General features: G+C 42.4%; 2 protein-coding genes across 2 annotated transcripts; one reads left to right on the top strand and one right to left on the bottom strand.

Moving 5' to 3' along the window:
* The first annotated feature begins 96 nt into the window (after positions 1-96).
* On the top strand, positions 97-14,327 carry LOC123991149 (actin-like protein 6A). Its single transcript, XM_046292404.1, has 14 exons — positions 97-273; positions 848-924; positions 2,360-2,534; positions 4,003-4,103; positions 4,597-4,694; positions 5,005-5,099; positions 6,717-6,823; positions 7,990-8,079; positions 8,273-8,334; positions 8,445-8,559; positions 8,658-8,738; positions 8,918-9,013; positions 9,127-9,213; positions 13,719-14,327. The coding sequence occupies exons 1-14, from the start codon at positions 249-251 to the stop codon at positions 13,797-13,799; spliced, it is 1,290 nt and encodes a 429-aa protein (XP_046148360.1). The 5' UTR covers positions 97-248; the 3' UTR covers positions 13,800-14,327.
* Positions 14,328-15,244: 917 nt separating this feature from the next.
* LOC123996991 lies at positions 15,245-19,582 on the bottom strand. The gene is made up of 3 exons (XM_046300906.1): positions 16,050-19,582; positions 15,799-15,886; positions 15,245-15,461 (listed from the first exon to the last, which is right to left on the bottom strand). The coding sequence occupies exons 1-3, from the start codon at positions 19,548-19,550 to the stop codon at positions 15,283-15,285; spliced, it is 3,768 nt and encodes a 1,255-aa protein (XP_046156862.1). The 5' UTR covers positions 19,551-19,582; the 3' UTR covers positions 15,245-15,282.
* Between the last annotated feature and the right edge of the window lie 466 nt (positions 19,583-20,048).

Genomic DNA, 20,048 nt, shown 5'->3' with positions numbered 1-20,048 from the left:
ACCGCTGGGGGCTGTTTGGTTCACTCCTTCCAATTTCGTTCCCTCTCACAGTAACTTAACAGAGGCGGATCTAGTTATGTCGTTGCGATGTTTGATTGGATAGCGTGGTAAAGTCTGTATGGCGGGGTTAGGTTGATCCACGTTACTTAATTTATTTTGTTGTGATAAAAGGTTTAGCTAGCTGCCGGGATTTTTTCTTCAATCGTATTAACCAGAAAGTAAAATTGTTTCGTGCATAATTTGCGAGGATGAGTGGCGGAGTGTATGGAGGCGGTGAGTGTGATTTTTGAGGACAACATTAAATGAATGAACACGCCACGTTGTGCTGTAGGGCGAAAGATGCTACAACTAGCTAGCCTGTTAGCAAGTGCTCTGCAGACTGATATTATCACAGATCGGAAATATTTGGTGTTGTCTTTAGCTGGCTAACTAGTTAACTGTCAATGACCAGCAAAATCATTTATTTTCTCATGTACTTGCTAGTTTGTGATATGACTGCCTGTCTCCCATCTAATGAGTGAAAGCTGTAACTAGCTAGCTAAATTAGCTAAGAGCTAGCTAGCATGTTTCCCAGCTCTGCAGATAAATTACTCGCTACTTTAGCCTGCTGAATTTTATAATTTTAGCTAAGCTTTTAGTTGTCCAGGATATTAACATTATCTGCAAGTTCAACCAAAATAATACGTTTCGATTTAATACAGACATTTCATATTTTCTTCAGCTTTCTAAGTATAAATATAGCTAGTTATAAGTGTTGTGTAAACTTGCCTCAAGTCTTGATGTAAATCATAACATTGCTCCAATGTTGTACTTGTAACTTCTTCACTTTGGCATCTTCTCTCTGCAGATGAGGTTGGAGCCCTAGTGTTTGACATAGGCTCTTACACAGTGAGAGCCGGGTATGCTGGAGAAGATTGTCCCAAGGTAAGCGCCCAAGTGTGGTGACCTTATTATTAACTATCATCCTTTGCGTATTAATTTTATTTTAGAGGGTATAGTACGAGTCAAAAGTTTGGATACCTACTCATTCAAGGGTTTTTCTTTATTTTTCACTATTTTTCTATATTGTAGATTAATCGTGAAGACATCAAAACTATGGAATCATGTAGTAACCAAAAAAGTGTTAAACAAATCAAAATATATTTTAGGTTCTTCAAATAGCCACCATTTGCCTTGATGACAGCTTTGCCTATATTGTTATTTCAATAAATATGTAAACATTTTTTTAATAGTGGGCAATCTGTGTCTTATTTTATTAAAAGCCTAATTTCCAATTTTGTCTCCATTTGATATGAATATGACTTGGCCTATAAGCCACACTCTCGGTTTTATGCATGCCGGATTTCTCCCCCAGCGCAATTTCATGATCAAACAATGAATGAAGCCTAGAACTCTGTTAGCTCAAAAACGTTTTTTTTTAATTATATATATATATATATATCTATATCTATATATATATATATATCTCAAACATGATAGGCCTAAAGTAATAATGAGAAAGATGGAAGGAACAATGACAAGATAAAACGATCTAATGAGAAATTTAAACAAACCCTGGCCTATTTCCATTAGAGCCCAACCAAGTTATTATTTTTGTTTGTCCGATGTTGATTTCTTACATTGTGAGTTTAACAATAATGACTCTTGAAAATGGCCACAAGTGGTCAGATAAGCATGAGATTACCTTTTTTCCCATTCTATTTAGGGAATATCAGTTATCGGTGGAATTATCGCTATATACCGATATAGTTTTTTTTTTTTAAAGGCCAATATCTGCCGATTTGTCTTTTTTAAAATTTTGAATTAAAAAAAATGTATTTAGTTTTTATATCTATTTTATATCAGTGAAATGATATATCAGTCGGTCTCTAATTTCCATATTATTTTAGAAGTGTGCAAACTACCTACAACGCATAGTATCCTAGCTCTAATAAGAGAGGAGGAATAATGTGAACCAGTGTAGAATTATCCAGTTGTGAGGACAGCAGAGTTGATCTGCAGTCCATGATGATTTACACCCCCATCACATGACAGCCAGCGAGGCTCGTTGACTGTCACTCGCTCCAGCTACACGCTTCTGCGCACACACACGCACTACCTCAGATAGGCCTACACACCTCTTTTGTTCCGCAGCTACACCAGAGTGGAATACTAGAAAAGGTTTGGCTCCAATATATTTAGTCAATGTCATGATTCCTCGCGTCCCTCCCGTAGTATGCGAGCTCGTGCTAGGGGCAATAAAATATATTTTATTTTCGGATAACATTGTCTAGAGGGCGATTTTTATATGTACAGAATCATGATAGGACAAAAGTTGACATCACCCAACTCTAAAATACACGTTTATTGGTGCCCGTAGGCCGACTTCCCCACGGTGATGGGCGTGACCCTGGACAGGGAGGATGGTAGCACCCCGATGGAGACGGACGGCGGGGACAAGGGCAAGCAGGGCACCAACTACTTCATCGACACCAACCAGCTGAGGGTGGCCCGCGAGAACATGGAGGTCATGTCACCGCTCAAAAACGGCATGAGTGAGTCTCTCTCCCCCGTCATGTGATCGTGGACAATGTGGAAGTTGTATTGACAGCATTCTGCCCGAATGAAATAAAAGCCAATGCTGTGACATGGCATGCAGAGCGTATAGGCAGAACAGGTAGTGGAATGCCAGGCAATGCCTTCAATATCTAGGACAATGCACAATGTTTTGTGAAGAGGATCCTTGTCTAGACTTTCAATGACCTGCGAATCTTCTTGCGAGATTAACACAAACGGCAGTATTGACATATCCGGAAGTTTTGCCTTTCTGAAATTGTCTATACTTTACCACTAACAATATACTTTATTGTCCATTTAAACATTGACACACGGAAAAACAACACGTTGACATGTCCAACAGTCAACACAGTGATTTGGAAGTTAATGGAGAGGATGGTCTCTGTTAGAAAAGAGAAATGATGGTTGGTCATTGGTCAGACTGAGAACCATCATGGATGATGTATTGGGTGTCTTTCTCCTGAACTGTCCATGGTGTTTATTTGTTGCTCTATTTAAAAAAAAAATATGACAATGCCATTTCAGACTTTTCTGCTTACGTGATCCTGACTTTAATGTGAATTCAGTACGTGGGCTATTTTAGAGGAAAGTGTGACAAAGATCTTAATAGACTCTGAGCAGCACTATATATCAGAGAGCTCCTTGGAGTGCTGCCCTGGATTAGAATTCACACATTGCGCTTAAATTAGCCAAGTTCATCAGTCTATTTTCTCCAGTATCCGACCTAGCAATAGAGATGAAAGATGTAGGTTAATATAATGTAGTTGTGTGAGGAGATGCAAGTATGCACACCTTTTTTTTAAAGGTCGAGTCAGCGATATGACGTAGATGCACAAGGTAAACAGCACAGTGGGTCAATTTCCGCAACAACAAAGAGCGTTGGAGCGCGAGGCTAAACTTCTACGCTGTTTTTGTCACGTACCTACCATTCTAACAGTGTGAAGCAAACCCATGTGCAGTTACTGTATGGGTGTGGAGTCTTGCATCTCGCTCATCTCAATATCTGCGGTGGTGCTCGTGGCGACGCCATGTTTGCTGCTAAGTATTAACTATTCAACAGTACCAGACTTTATTGCAGGTGACCTGCATGACTTGCCCAAAGAGAGAGGACTGGTCACCCCTCAGAGCCTGGTTCCTCTCTAGGTTTCTACCTCGGTTCCTGCCTTTCTAGATTTTTTCCTAGCCACCGTGCTTCTACATCTGCATTGCTTGCTGTTTGGGGTTTTAGGCTGGGTTTCTGTATAACACTTTATGTTAATGTGAAAAGGGCTTTATAAGTACATTGGATTTGATTTGGATAATTTTCTATGGGTATCTTCTACAAGGAAAACTACCTTGGCCCAACCCCTTGCCTACGTGATTTCTTGTGGGGAAATTTGCACTGGTTACCATGACATCCTCTAACTCTGTACATTGGTCTTTTTGTTTGTTTTGTCATCTGTGAAGTCGAGGACTGGGACAGCTTCCAGGCCATTCTAGACCACACCTACAAGATGCACTTCAAGTCAGAACCCAGCATCCATCCTGTACTCATGTCAGAAGCCTCGGTGAGTAGGCCTCGCCTTCCGTTTTGGCATTTAGAACACACAGACTTAATGGTACATAGGTTTCATGATCAACTCATTCAGTATGTCGCGAGCCCAATGTACATTGGAATGAGTGCACACCGACAGCCACACTGACTGCCAGTAGTGCCCTCAATGTCTGCAAGGGGATCAGCCCCGATTTTCTTTTTTTGGAATGAAAACTAACCACTGTGGAGTTATTACACTGTAAAATATAGTATTTGGTTTTCTGTAGTATTCAGCCTATGGTGTCCTGCTGGTTCATTGTACACTGATATCTGGCATTAGGCACCAAACAAAGAAAATGCTCTGAAACAGAAGGTGTTATCTGTACTTGTTCAACAAGAAACGCTAGTTCATGTTTCACTTTCAAACTGTTTTGCTATGGTGTGCCTTGTAAAAAAAACTTTTTTTTTAAAAAGAGGGTCGTCATGGTTTTCTCTTCAGTTTCCCCTTTTTTCTCTTATCTCTGCAGTGGAACACACGAGCCAAGCGGGAGAAGCTAACCGAGCTGATGTTTGAGCATTACAACATTCCTGCCTTCTTCCTGTGCAAAACGGCGGTGCTCTCTTCGTATCCTTACAGTGAATTTAAATAATATAGGGATGTTGTTGGAAGGCTAATGAAGTGGTGGCTCGATGGCGTCACTGTAATGAAACACTGGTCAAATGACACGAGCCATCTGCTGTTTAATAATGACCCCAAAATCTGTTTTCTTTGCAATTTATTTATTTAACTACTTTAGTCACCTAAAAAAATTAAAAACCAAACATTCTCAGTAGTTTGCTAATAGTGATTGTTTGCTAATTGTTCGGCCTAAAATACATTGTATCTCATCTCTGTAGAAACGCCCCTTCTGTTCCCTTAACTCTGAGTGTCTCAGCTTTGCCAATGGACGATCCACAGGGTTGGTGTTAGACAGCGGAGCCACACACACCACAGCCATTCCAGTGCACGACGGTTACGTGCTTCAGCAAGGTCATTTGTCCAGCTCTCCCACCGCACTCTTTTCTATTTTAGTTTGCCTAGATTTTATTATCTACATCATGTACAAGTCTTAAAAGTGCTGGATAAACTCTTACCATTATGAGTGATGGATAAGCTCTTGGCATTATGAGTGATGGATAAGCTCTTGGCATTATGAGTGATGGATAAGCTCTTGGCATTATGAGTGATGGATAAGCTCTTGGCATTATGAGTGATGGATAAGCTCTTGGCATTATGAGTGATGGATAAGCTCTTGGCATTATGAGTGATGGATAAGCTCTTGGCATTATGAGTGATGGATAAGCTCTTGGCATTGTGAGTGATGGATAAGCTCTTGGCATTGTGAGTGATGGATAAGCTCTTGCCATTGTGAGTGATGGATAAGCTCTTGCCATTGTGAGTGATGGATAAGCTCTTGCCATTGTGAGTGATGGATAAGCTCTTGCCATTGTGAGTGATGGATAAGCTCTTGCCATTGTGAGTGATGGATAAGCTCTTGCCATTGTGAGTGATGGATAAGCTCTTGCCATTGTGAGTGATGGATAAGCTCTTGCCATTGTGAGTGATGGATAAGCTCTTGCCATTGTGAGTGATGGATAAGCTCTTGCCATTGAGTTGACAAGAAATGCCCTCTGTCCACTTTGAAGCCATCGTGTCTCAGGATGTGGGTCGAAATTACTTTAGATAGATACTGATATGGTTTTGAATACTTCATACTTGTGGAAACCCCAAAATCAATCAATCAACTGAAAAGCAGCGAACTGGGTAGCACTTCCGTCCTCTCCCTGCAGCAAGTTGAATCCCCAGCAGTAAGCAGCAGGAAGATGATGGAAACACAGTGAAGGGGTTTGACATTAGTATCCACCTTCAAGTCATCTCCTTACACGAAAGAGACATGTTTGTGAAAAATTAGGTAACAGCAACCGTCTTGGTAAAGCATCAAGGGCTCGGTTTTCTGCAGTGAGGCAATTTGAGTCTGTGCTGCAGTGAAATACAAGACCGAGGGCTATGGCACAGGAGTCTGTTATATAAACATCAACAGAGCCATTTTAGTTGATATGAGGAAATGGTCATTTGGGAAAGGAGCAGTATGTTGGGGTCGCCCGAGGAGCGGCGCGTGTTGGGGTCGCCCGAGGAGCGGCGCGTGTTGGGGTCGCCCGAGGAGCGGCGCGTGTTGGGGTCGCCCGAGGAGCGGCGCGTGTTGGGGTCGCCCGAGGAGCGGCGCGTGTTGGGGTCGCCCGAGGAGCGGCGCGTGTTGGGGTCGCCCGAGGAGCGGCGCGTGTTGGGGTCGCCCGAGGAGCGGCGCGTGTTGGGGTCGCCCGAGGAGCGGCGCGTGTTGGGGTCGCCCGAGGAGCGGCGCGTGTTGGGGTCGCCCGAGGAGCGGCGCGTGTTGGGGTCGCCCGAGGAGCACAATGACACAATGCCTCCATTCACAATGGTGCAAAGTCGATTCAGTGTTCTTGGCCTGTGCATGTCATAGTTGTTATGAGCCTTCATAATAGGTGTGTAACGCTCTAAATGATTGGAAGTGAAAAGCGTTTTGATGTTCTGATCAATTATCCTTTCCTCAACTATCCAAGTGACATGTTTTATGTTCTTTTATTTCAGGCATCGTCAAGTCTCCCCTTGCTGGAGACTTTATGAGCATGCAATGTAGAGAGCTATTTCAAGAGTTAAATGTTGAAATAGTCCCTCCTTACATGATTGCATCAAAGGTGAGACCTGCTAAAGTAAGTCAAAACTACTCATTTCAGAGATTCCACATCTCACATTTTGGTGCTATTGCTCACGTTATGGTGGTGGGGCATTTGTAAGTATAGAACTTAGATATTCAAAAAACATTATTTATTTTTTCATTTAAAAAAATCTTTACATATTCAGGTTGTCTCATGCATTTCCCTTCATCCACTACATTTTAGTTTCATTAATCACTTTTGTCATAGTGTAACATATTCAAAAGGGGTTTTTATATTGGGTTTGTTTTGAGAATCTACATGTAATATTAATTTTGTCTAGATTTGTGCTTTGTAATTTTATGATTGGCCAATAACAATTAATTCAGAGATGCTCTAACTCTGGTATTTTGTTCCCGTACATTGCACGCATGAGCATCGAATTGACAAGCGCTATAAATTGGGATAGATGGAATCAGTTTAATCAAGTCTTTACGAAAAGTCCTACATTGATGAGGGAATTTCAATTAAGGCCAATTTTTATTGTCTTATACTTGTATTCAAATTAATTCAAATGAGCATGTCGCACAGCGTGCTTGAAAAAGTCATAATCTACAAAACGTAAAGCAAGGAAATATCTATAATTTAATAAGCTCTGGAAGGAAGAAACCATGATAGGAACCATACTTCACAGGAATCCCATCCTTCTTTCATGCCTTGATTTTTCAGATCACAAAATGTGCCGTTGTTCTGTGATGGTCTTCACCATTACCCGTCAGACTCTGAGATGTGATTTCTCCAAATTAATCAGGAATTCCTCAGATTCCTGACCTCAAAACACTGTTTGCCTTTTATCCCTGGCTCCCTTTTTTATTTTTGATCTCTTCCTCCTCCTCTAGCCTGGTCCCAGATCTGTTGGTGCTGTCTCGCCAACTCCTGCTGTCATTTTAATTGACGGCACAAGCAGATCTAGAACCAGGCTACTTGTCAACTATGACAACGTGACTGCCCATCTAGAACAAGGCTACTTGTCCACTATGACAACGTGACTGCAGATCTAGAACCAGGGTACTTTTCCGTTATGACAACGTCCCTGTCCATCTGGAACCAGGCTACTTGTCCACTATGACAACGTGACTGCAGATCTAGAACCAGGGTACTTGTCCGTTGTGACAACGTCCCTGCTGACCTTTTGTTTCTCACTGTAGGATGCTGTACGTGATGGAACCCCAGCCAGCTGGAAGAAGAAGGAGAAACTACCTCAAGTCACCCGGTCCTGGCACAACTACATGTGTAATGTAAGCAGCTTTGCGTTCTAATCATAAAACAGAAAATCCTAAACAGTCCAATGTAGGTGGTCGGTGCTGCATCACCGTAACATGTAGACGTGTGATGTTCACCGGTCTTCATCATTCACATGTTCCTAATGTGAAATATTCCTTACCTGTACTGCTAGAACATTTATTTATTTTTTTGTCCCCCTGCCTCCAGACTGTGATTCAGGATTTCCAAGCGTCCGTGCTGCAGGTTTCAGACTCGCCGTACGATGAACAGTGAGTCCACCATACTCTCATTCAATCATGTCACAATAACCACCACAGAATAGTTCTCTCCCTTTTCTAAGGGTTAATTTTCATTGTGTTGAAATGTAATCCTCCTACAGAGTTGCAGCCCAGATGCCCACGGTTCACTACGAGCTGCCCAATGGATACAACTGTGACTTTGGGGCAGAGAGGCTGAAGATTCCAGAAGGCCTTTTTGACCCTTCCAATGCCAAGGTAAGAATCGCTTGAATGGCATAATGCATCAATCATTCTCTTTGACCGGACCTGTCTGAAATGTGGTGTTCTTGGAATGTTCCGGTTTTCCTCCACAGGGTCTGTCTGGCAACACCATGTTGGGAGTCGGCCACGTGGTGACCACCAGTGTGGGAATGTGTGACATCGATATTCGGCCGGTAGGTGCCCACATTAAGGACCTATCACGTTACTTGTTTTGGCTGCCATGGTTACTAGGCCTGTGTATTTTGTGATTGATACGTGATCTATTACTGTTATTCGAAATTACATATTGAGGCCAGGTGACCTTTATTCCCACAAGAGGTTGTACAGAACTGACCTTTGACCTTTGTCTCAGGGTCTTTATGGTAGCGTGGTGGTCACCGGCGGCAACACACTCATCTCGGGCTTCACGGACCGACTCACCAGAGAACTCTCTCAGAAGACCCCCCCTGTGAGTGAAGCACTAAAATATTTATTGTTTACTTATCTTGTCCTCTTCTTAGCAAAATGTTCCTGTCCACAGTTCCTGTCGGTGTCTGATTTTGTCTTCTCTCCTGTGTTCAGAGCATGAGACTGAAATTGATAGCCAACAACACAACGGTGGAGCGCAGGTTCAGTGCCTGGATAGGAGGCTCCATCTTGGCATCACTAGTGAGTTCACATCCATGTAAACAGAGCATTCAGAAAGTATTCAGACCTCTTGACTTTTTCTACATTTTGTTAAGTGACAGCCTTCTAAAATGGATTAAATTGTTGATTTTCTCCTTATCAATCTACACTTTACCCCACAATGACAAATCGAAAATAGTTCTATTTTTTTTTTCAAGTTTGCAAATGTAAAAAAAAAATATACACTGCCGTTCAAAAGTTTGGGGTCACTTAGAAATGTCCTTGTTTTTGAAAGGAAATCACTTTTTTTTTGTCCATTTTAAAGTAACATCAAATTGAACATTTGAACATCCTGGCCATGTTCTGTTATAATCTCCACCCGGTACAGCCAGAAGAGGACTGGCCACCCCACATAGCCTGGTTCCTCTCGGTTTCTTCCTAGGTTTTGACCTTTCTAGGGAGTTTTTCCTAGCCACCGTGCTTCTACACCTGCATTGCTTGCTGTTTGGGGTTTTAGGCTGGGTTTCTGTACAGCACTTTGAGATATCAGCTGATGTACGAAGGGCTATATAAATAAAATTTGATTGATTGATTGAACAAATACAGTCTAGACGTTAATGTTGTAAATGACTATTGTAGCTGGAAACGGCACATTTTCTAATGGAATATCTACAGTTGAAGTTGGAAGTTTACATACACCGTAGCCAAGTACATTTAAACTCTGTTTTTCACAATTCCTGACATTTAATCCTAGTAAACATTCCCTGTCTTAGGTCAGTTAGGATCACCACTTTATTTTAAGAATGTGAAATGTCAGAATAATAGAAGAAGAAAGAATGATTTATTTCAGCTTTTATATCTTTCATCACATTCCCAGTGGGTCAGAAGTATACATAAACTCTATTAGTATTTGGTAGAATTGCCTTTAAATTGTTTAACTTGGTTCAAACGTTTCGGGTAGCCTTCCACAAGTTTCCCACAATAAGTTGAGTGAATTTTGGCCCATTTCTCCTGACGAGCTGGTGTAACTGAGTCGGGTTTGTAGGCCTCCTTGCTCGCACATGCTTTTTCAGTTCTGCCCACAAATGTTCTATAGGATTGAGGTCAGGGCTTTGCGATGGCCACTCCAATACCTTGACTTTGTTGTCCTTAAGCCATTTTGCTACAACTTTGGAAGAATGCTAGTGGTCATTGTCCATTTGAAAGACCCATTTGCGACCAAGCTTTAACTTCCTGACTGATGTCTTGAGATGTTGCTTCAATATATCCACATAATGTTCCTGCCTTATGATGCCATCTATTTTGTGAAGTGCACCAGTCCCTTCTCCATCAAAGCACCCCCACAACATGATGCTGCCACCCCCGTTCTTCACGGTTGGGATGGTGTTCTTCGGCTTGCAAGCCTCCTCCTTGTTCTTCCTAACATAACAATGGTCATTATGGCCAAACAGTTCTATTTTTGTTTCATCAGACCAGAGGACATTTCTCCAAAAGGTATGATCTTTCTCTCTATGTGCAGTTGCAAACCGTAGTCTGGCTTTTATATGGCGGTTTTGGAGCAGTGGTGTCTTCCTTGCTGAGCGGCATTTCAGGCTGTATCGATATAGGACTCGTTTTTACTGTAGATATAGATACTTTTGTACCTATTTCCTCCAGCATCTTCACAAGGTCCATTTCTGTTCTGGGATTGATTTGCATTTTTTTGTACCAGTGTACATTCATCTCTGAGACAGAACGTGTCACCTTCCTGAGTGGTATGACAGCTGCGTGGTCCCATGGTGTTTATACTTGCATACTATTGTTTGTACAGATGAACGTGGTACCTTCAGGTGTTTGGAAATTGCTCCCAAGGATGAACCAGACTTGTGGAGGTCTAACAATTTATTTTCTGAGGTCTTGGCTGACTTCTTTTGATTTCCCCATGATGTCAAGCAAAGAGGCACTGAGTTTGAAGGTGGGCCTTGAAATACATCCACAGGTACACCTCCAATTGACTCAAATTATGTCAATTAGCCAATCAGAAGCTTCTAAAGCCATGACATCATTTCTGAAATTTTCCAAGCTGTTTAAAGGTACAGTCAGCTTAGTGTATGTGAACTTCTGACCCACTGGATCATTTTGGACTTGGCGCTCCGGTACTGCTTGCCGTGCAGTAGTGTAACCGATGTGAACTGGCTAGCTAGTTAGCGTTTCAATCGGTGACGTCACTTGCTCTGAGACCTTGAAGTAGTTGTTCCCCTTTGCTCTGCAAGGGCTGCGGCTTTTGTGGAGCGATAGGTAACGATGCTTCGAGGGTGGTTGTTGTTGATGTGTGCAGAGGGTCCCTGGTTTGAGCCCAGGTAGGGGCGAAGAGAGGGATGGAAGCTATACTGTTACAGTAACAAGTCTATGACTTGTGGGACTGGAGTCTTAGACAAGTTTTTTGGGCCTTCTGACACCGCCTAGTATATAGGTCCTGGATGGCAGGAAGCTTGTCCCCAGTGATATATTCGGCTGTATGCACCACCCTCTGTAGTGCCTTAAGGTTGGATGCCGAGCAGTTGCCATACCAGGCGGTGATGCAACCAGGATGCTCTCTTCAATTTTGGTTTCATCAGACCAGAGAATCTTGTGTCTCATGTCTGAGTCCTTTAGGTGCCTTTTACTGAGGAGTGGCTTCCGTCTGGCCACTCTACCATAAAGGTCTGATTGGTGGAGTGCTGCAGAGATGGTTGTCCTTCTGGAAGGTTCTCCCATCTCCACAGTGGAACTGGAGCTCTGTCAGAGTGACTATAAGGTTCATGGTCACCTTCCTGACCAATGCCCTTCTCCCCTGAATGCTCAGTTTGGCCGGGCGGCCAGCTGTAGGAAAAGTCTTGGTGGTTCCAAACTTCTTCCATTTAAGAATGATTAAGGCCACTGTGATCTTGGGGACCTTCAATGATGCAGGCAGTTTTAGGTATCCTTCCCCAGATCTGTGCCTCGACACAATCCTGTCTCGGAGCTCTACGGATATTTCCTTCGACCTCTTGGCTTGGTCTTTGCTCTGACATGCACTGCCAACTGTGGGACCTTCGGTATGTGCCTTTCCGAATCATGTCCAATCAATTGAATTTACCACAGGTGGACTCCAATCATGTTGTAGAAACATCTCAAGGATGATCAAGGGAAACAGGATACACCGGTGCTCAATTTCGAGTCTCATTTCAAAGGGTTTGAATACTTATGTAAATAAGGTATTTCTGTTTTTTTCCGTTTTAAATTGCAAAAATGTCTAAACTGTTTTTGCTTTGTCATTATAGGATATTGTGTGTAGATTGATGAGGAAAATGTATGTAATCCATTTTAGAATAAGGCTGTAACGTAAAAAATGAAATGTGTAACAAGTCAAGGGGTCTGAATACTTTCCAAATGCACTGAAGCAGTCTATAAGATATATCTTATTACAGTTTAGGCCTACCTTGTTGTTTTCTTCCATCTGGCAATATCATATTAATGGATTAAATCTATTTAGTTTCTTTTGTTGCTAGTATTTTTATTAATCGTTTGAAAATACAAGTATTATCTACTTTCTGAAGGACAGCCAAGTTGATAGGCAACATAGAACCTACAAACAATTATGACATCATTGGAACACATGCACGTGTCACAAACACCTTTAGCCCAAAAAAGCAGTGTAGCAGTGCTGCCCAAGCTGGGGGCGATACACTTATTAGGCTTTTATTCAGATTCACAAACAATGCTCTACTTGAAGTCAATGAGTAAACATGTAGCAACATGGCTGAGCTTTAACGTGTAAGTAGAAGTTGACTCTAACCATATGTATAATCCTAAAATGCTTGCCCTAAATACCAGTCTAGAACCCAGGTATGTCTCCTGCTATTTATAGTATCTTTCAAGTACATCTTATTACAGTTTAGGCCTATCTTATTATTTTCTTCCATCTAGCAATATCATTTCAAGGGCAAATACACACATGTGTTGTAGGCCAATGACCTCCATAGTTTTAATCAGAGTTTATAATAAGGAAGGGGAATTCTGTAACAGTTTATGACATCAAAGGTATGGCAGCTAAGAAGAATCATTTTCAAAACAATGTCCAAAGCGGGAAATCATTGGATGTGATTCATTCGATTCTATGCAATTTCATCTTTGAGGACTGACATGGAAGCAACCATTACACAACCCTGAACTCAATAACCCCACCCCAGTTTCAGAAGAGATATCAGACCATATCTTGTCATTCTGTATTACATCCATCACTGTCCAGGCTGTGTCTATATGGAGCATCCTTGTCCATCATGTTCAGTGTGTTAGTGCTCTCACCACAGCGAGGCAGCAGCCTCCACTGAGCAGCTCCGCAGCCTCCACTGATATATACTTATACTGTATTGCAATACTTCTGGTCACTTGCACACTATGATTTGTCTATTTGTTTTGGGATTTGTGTGTTGGCCTGTTTTGAAATAGTTTGATAATAACATGTTACTTTGACCTAATGCACTTCAATGATGGTGTTTGTATTGTTTGGGATTTGTACTGATAAGCATCATGTTGTCTTGCTCTAGGGAACTTTCCAGCAAATGTGGATCTCAAAACAGGAGTACGAAGAGGGCGGGAAGCAGTGCGTAGACAGGAAGTGCCCTTGATCGACCACCAACAGTCTCTGCTGCCTCCAGAACTCACAATAACATGTCTAGTTTAACCTTTTACTGTGAGCTCAGGAACGCCCAAGGACGGTAGTTCTGTCGATTTAAAATTTTGTAAAAAATTTAACTGGATGATCGAATCTGCCTTTATCATTTTTTGTAGAAAACATGAACTATAACGAACCGTGTCACATATTCCATTGCTATGAAAAGGGTGAAAGGCTGAGTTCCTTTTGACTCCATCTTCAGTATGCCATTTTCAGTTTGTTTATGGACCTTATATTCTGATCTCAACCTTCTTGACAGGAAAGAAACGCTTGGTTAGTGTTTGTCTTATCCAATGGGTTGTCAGGTGAACGTTGAAGATGCTTCTTGGAGGTGATCTAATGATGTCGTTGAATCGCTGTCATTGAGTGGACAAGACAATTATTCACTGAAAATGAAATTTGTCTTTCATTTCACTTATGTTGATATTTGATTGGCTATTTGCGGTCTTTTGAAAATAAAAAAATAAGTAACTTTTATGAAGCACTTGTAGACATTGTTTTCAAAATCATATTTTCAGCAAAACAGACATCAGTTTACAATATGACATCAAATCAAATATAAATAAAATAAGTGATATGTAAATGGTTGGCAAAAGGCTCCAACCACCCAAGTCATAGACTGTTCACTCTGCTACCACACGGCAAGCGATACGAGAGCACCAAGTCTGGGACAAAAGGCTCCTTAACAGCTTCTACCCCCAAGCCATTAGACTGCTGAACAGTTTCTACCCCCAAGTCATTAGACTGCTGAACAGTTTCTACCCCCAAGTCATTAGACTGCTGAACAGCTTCTACCCCCAAGTCATTAGACTGCTGAACAGCTTCTACCCCCAAGTCATTAGACTGCTGAACAGCTTCTACCCCCAAGCCATTAGACTGCTGAACAGCTTCTACCCCCAAGTCATTAGACTGCTGAACAGCTTCTACCCCCAAGTCATTAGACTGCTGAACAGCTTCTACCCCCAAGTCATTAGACTGCTGAACGTTAATTAAATGGCCACCTGCACTATTTGCATTGACCCCCTTTGTTATTGATGTATTTTTCTAATTGTTTTCCACTGACTCTCTTGAATTGGCTCGATGCAACACTCACTACACTCTACCCACACATTCACTGTGACACTGACCGACTTTCAAACTAGCTGCTGCTACTGTGTTTATTATCTATCCTGATTGCCTAGTCACTTTTACCCTTTCCTACATGTACATACTGTATTACCTCTACTACCTCGCACCCATGCACATTGACTCGGTACTGGTACTCCTTGTATATAGCCTTGTTATTGTGTTACTATTTAGAAAATATTTTCTTACTTAACTCTGCATTGTTGGGAATGGGCTCGTAATAAAGCCTCTCACAGTTGTTTCGGCGTATGTGACCAATACGATTAGATTTATCTGAACAAATGAATGCTCTCGTTTTTATAATGAGGAATTTATTTAAATAATTTGGTTTTCCTTGAAGATTTGAATGGGCTGAGAAAGCCTTTCGTGATGGATCTAGACAATCTGGTGAAAAGGGAGGGTTTGCGACTCTTCTCTTCAAGTGGGAAGGACGATGCGATATCATAAATTCCCTCTGGAGAAAAGGAGCCATGAGATGTTGTCATCGTCTCTGCAACGAAAGACCATCCAGCATGCCATCAATTTACATTTTCACTCATTTATCAGACACTTATCTAGAGAGACTTACAAGGAGCATTAAGGATTAAGTGCCTTGCTCAAGAGCACATTGACAGATTTTGCCTCGTGAACTCAGGGATTCTGAACCAGCAACCTATCAGTTACTGGCCCAATCTCTTAACCCACTAGGCTACCACCCAGCCCACAGTACAGTATGTCATAGGTAACAACTCAGGAGTACAATGTCTTTCCAAATGAATTAGTGGAATGGTAAAGGGATAATGTCTCAGTCTTGACTGAGCAGCAGCCTAAACAGCAGCAGGGCTTACCTGTAAAGTACACAGTAGGGGAAATGTTCTGAGGCTGGTACTCCAGAGACTCTTGAGGACAGAGGTTCTTACTAACTTTCTTGGAACCCTGGTTGGTGGGAAAAGGCACATTAAAACAAACTGACATTTTTTCGATATCTTAAAGTACAGCATATCAATTGCAAAGAAGCAGTGCAATGCCATGACAAATAATCATATCTCACAAAAGGTCAACAGCAGTGTTATTCATGAAAGATGTATGTGTACTATACCTTTGTGTTAAAGGTGAGGACCTGCTCTCCTGTACTGCTGATGGTATCCCTTTCCAAATCAAACACGCCTTCTACAATGTCACTGGTGGCCACGCTGGTAGCGGACTCAAAATAACATTTAGCAGTGGCTTTGGTGATCATTTGAAGAATGACCATGCAAGTAGAAGTCTTTGGTTCGTTCTGGACTGAAACATCAAAGTTTATGTTTTCATACTCATCTGACCACTGTCTCAGGAAGCACTTCACTGTCTCTTCAGCAAATATCTGGAGAAGCTGAGAGGAGAGCTCCTTGGATATGGCACATTGTTCCTTTCCCCATTTCAGCCTTGAAAGAATAGAGTCTGAAGCACTTTTGGCTGCTTCCAATGTTAAGACCTGTGGAGTGCTGTGGCTGTCCTGAATGGCTATCACTTTATCCACCAATTCATGACTGAAAATGTGGATGGTCCAAGTGGAAATGATTTTTCTCAATTTCCTAACAGCAGATCGGAGGTTGTCAAGATGAGAAGCACCCTGTCCATCTTCCTGTGTGTTCTCAACACTTTCCACCATAATGTCCACTACCATCCCAGCAGCTTGCCTGACTTTGTCCACAAAGGTTACAGGAAGTAAGTCCTCTGTGTGAAAGAAGTCCTCAATGATTGTGTTTCTAACAATGGGAAAGTCAATCTGAGCAGGAAACTCAGTGGGGATGGGAGTCCCGGGTAAGGCAAAGTGCCATTTCGACTGCCTTACTTTTGAAGTAGGTGTTAGAGAGATGGAGGAGTGTGAAGAAGAGGTATTTCTTGTAGTTTGGCTGTCAGCACTCCTACAACGGATCGTGTCAATATCCTCCAGCATGGATCCCGAGAGCTCAGTGGTTTTAGATAGTAATTTGTGTGGAATGTCCACACAGGCATCGTTTCCACCAGGTGTAACACTGCTCTGGTTGACCTCAAGATGGCCGAGACTTGCTCTTTGTGATGCAGGACTGCTTTGATATGTAAAGATTTGGATTGAACCAAGTGTTGTGTCTGATCTTTGAAGATCTTTTCTGAGAAACTCTGTAATCTTACTTTGCAGACTGTAGTAGATGTTACGAGCAACAGACCGGATCCTTTTCTCAGAAACCTGTCCAGTGGTGAGCAGGGAGGTTCCAAATACCATGTCAGATGATTGGGTGGTCTGGGAGAGCTCCTGCTGGTCTTTCACCATAGTTTGTATAATATCAGTAGATGTGGTGGATGTAGATACAGACTGGAGGTACTTATCTGTTGTACCTTCCTCCACAATGTTAAATGATCTAGAGAGGACCTCACTCACTCCTTTCTCAGCTTTGGTTTGGAACTCATGACTAGAGAGTTTTTGGAGGCTCTTTGTTGAAAGACTGTGGGAAGATGCAATGCCTTTGGAGGCAGCTGTGCTGCAATCTAGACTTACTGGAGAGGTTCGCTCAGGAGAACCTTGGAGACGTTCAAACATGTCTTCACATGTTGTTGGGGACCTTGACAAGGAGATGTCCTTCAGCTGAGACAGAACACCACCTACCAACATGTTGACCTCAAGGGACATATCAGATATTTTCTTTCCTACTGTGGAGAAGCAAGGTGCATTTGATGTCTGATCCTCGCATGAGGTCAAGATTGTTGAAATGACCTGTTTGGTACCATTGTTCATTAGACCCTCGTCTGTTTCAGTCCAGAGAAGTTTTGAACTCTCGCTGACACCCATGTGTAGAGTCACTTCCTGGTTCAAACTGGGCAAGTGAGGCACACTCTTACTAGCTTGCGTCAAGTTCTGGCTTGCCAAACCAAGGTACTCCTTAGTCACAAGATGTCCAGAGTCCTCTGTGGGTGTACGGCTAGACATTCTTCTCTGCACGTCTGACTTCCGCCGGTGAATGGTGAAGCCCTTTAATGTCTTCTTAATATTGTTATATAAACTAGTGGTAGCAGACCAGATCCTGCTCTTTCGCTTTTGTGCATTTTCCTGGAGGTCAGGTTCTCTCTCCTCTACTTCTGCAGGTTGCGCCAAGCTCTGCAGGTCTTCCACAAATGTGTCAATGATGCCAAAGGCAGCAGAATCCGCACAAATATCCTTCGACAAGGTTCTCTGGTTTTGAACGGAACAAGACCTGGATGCTACAGAATAAGCAGGATGTGCACTAGTTAAGCTACTGTTGGACTTTTTAACTAGGAACTCACTCACTGCTTGAGTGGTGTCTCTCTTGAATTCCTCACTTGAGAGTTTTTTCATGCAATCTAACAGACTGGTCAAAGAAGCTGTGGCCTTACTTCTGCTGTCCTCAATTTGACAGGGAAACTCACATACTATTGGTGATGAGGACCAGGAATGGGAGATATCCCCAAGCTGAGCCAGAACACCCTCTACAAATTTATCTCTCTCAAAAGAGAAGCCTGATCCTTTTTCTCCAACAGTGTACAGGGGGTCCTCCTTTGACATCTCAGTGTTGTACAAGACCAGAAGCTCTGAGATGACTTCTTTGGTGCAAGTTGTCAGAAGGAGCTTGCTTTCTTCTGACTCAGTTTGTGCCCAAAGAGGTTTTGAGCTCTCACTTAGGCCTCTTTGTAAAGTAACTTCACCAGTGGACTCTGGCAACTGAGGCTCACTCTTACTGGGCCTATATTTCATGTCTAAGCAAGGAAGTGGAACTGTCTCCTTAAACTCAGCATTTGTGATGTTGTCATCAGATGTGACAATGCTCTTTAAGGCACATCGCTGAAGCTTGCCGAAATAATCTTTCAAGTTGTTTTGGATGCTGTGGTAAATGTGAACAGCAGCAGACCAGGCACTCTTCTGTTGGGGACTCTCTTCAGATTCAGCCAAGGACTTCATATCTGACACGAAAGTCTTAACAACTACTGACGCTGCTGAGCCCACTGGGTGATTTGACTCTGTCTTTACAATGCCAGACAATGTTTGACCTGACACAGCACCTGTTAACTCAGACTGAACGACTGAACTAGGAAAGCTCAAACTACTGACTTTTTTGGCAAGAATTCCACTCACTGCTTGTATTGCTGATGTTTGAAACTCCCGGCTGGAGAGTTTTTGGATGCTCTTAGATGTGAGCGTGCAGGAGGAACCAGATTCACTAATATTGTAGCTGCTCTCGTATTTCCTTATCAGGGCATCAAGATCCTCAATGAAGCCAACATGCGATGCCAAAAATGTGATCTTGTCCTTCAGATCTTCCAGCAAATTCTGTTCGTTCTCGTCAACAAAAGCCAACATTGTGTCAGAGATGGTGGTCATGACTTGCCCTGTTAGACTCTTGCTCTCTTGGTCAACTTTTTCAAGTTTAGCAGCCAGCTCTCTCACCATGCTCTCAGTCACCTTGGTCTGTGAGTCTCCCCTTACCGGTGTCACTAGAGAGGTTTGGCTAGCGGAGGCACTCTTAACGACCACTGATAAGGCCGACTTGACATCTTTAGCCAACTCTGCCATTACAGCAGGGGTTAGCATCATAGAGCCTGCACTTCCAGATGGGAAATTGGACATGCATGCAAGTTTGGAGAGAGAACCTTGCAGGCTGTCCTGCACACAGGTTAAAGGGTGTCCTCTGAGACACCTAAGAGGACTTGTAGTGTCTCAGAGTTGGTTGTTTTCTTCTGCACATCAGACAGAGAGGTTAGAGTCCTTGGGGGAAAAAACAACAGAAATCATCAAAGTCAAACAAATAATATGTTAGGCTGTGATGCACATTCAGTGTGTCAAATACATCTGCACCATTGTCATAAGTCATTTGTATTGAAACTGGCCTGTAGATATATATCTATCCTGGCAATATCTATCCTCCACAAAAATCCAAATTGCTATAAACTTCAAATACTGTAACTTCAAGGACAATCATAAATACAAGGCAGTTTGAAGAAATGTTAAAGGGAAATTTCTAAATGTTTCAACTTCATATTCATCATCTCCAGCACCACCCCAACATCAGCATATGTGAAAAATGGGCATTTCTATGTTTTGTAGAAAGAGGAAGATAAGTGTTTT

Source organism: Oncorhynchus gorbuscha, linkage group LG02 (assembly GCF_021184085.1).
Source record: "Oncorhynchus gorbuscha isolate QuinsamMale2020 ecotype Even-year linkage group LG02, OgorEven_v1.0, whole genome shotgun sequence".
Lineage (NCBI taxonomy): Eukaryota > Metazoa > Chordata > Actinopteri > Salmoniformes > Salmonidae > Oncorhynchus > Oncorhynchus gorbuscha.
This window is presented reverse-complemented; position numbering and strand designations above follow the sequence as displayed.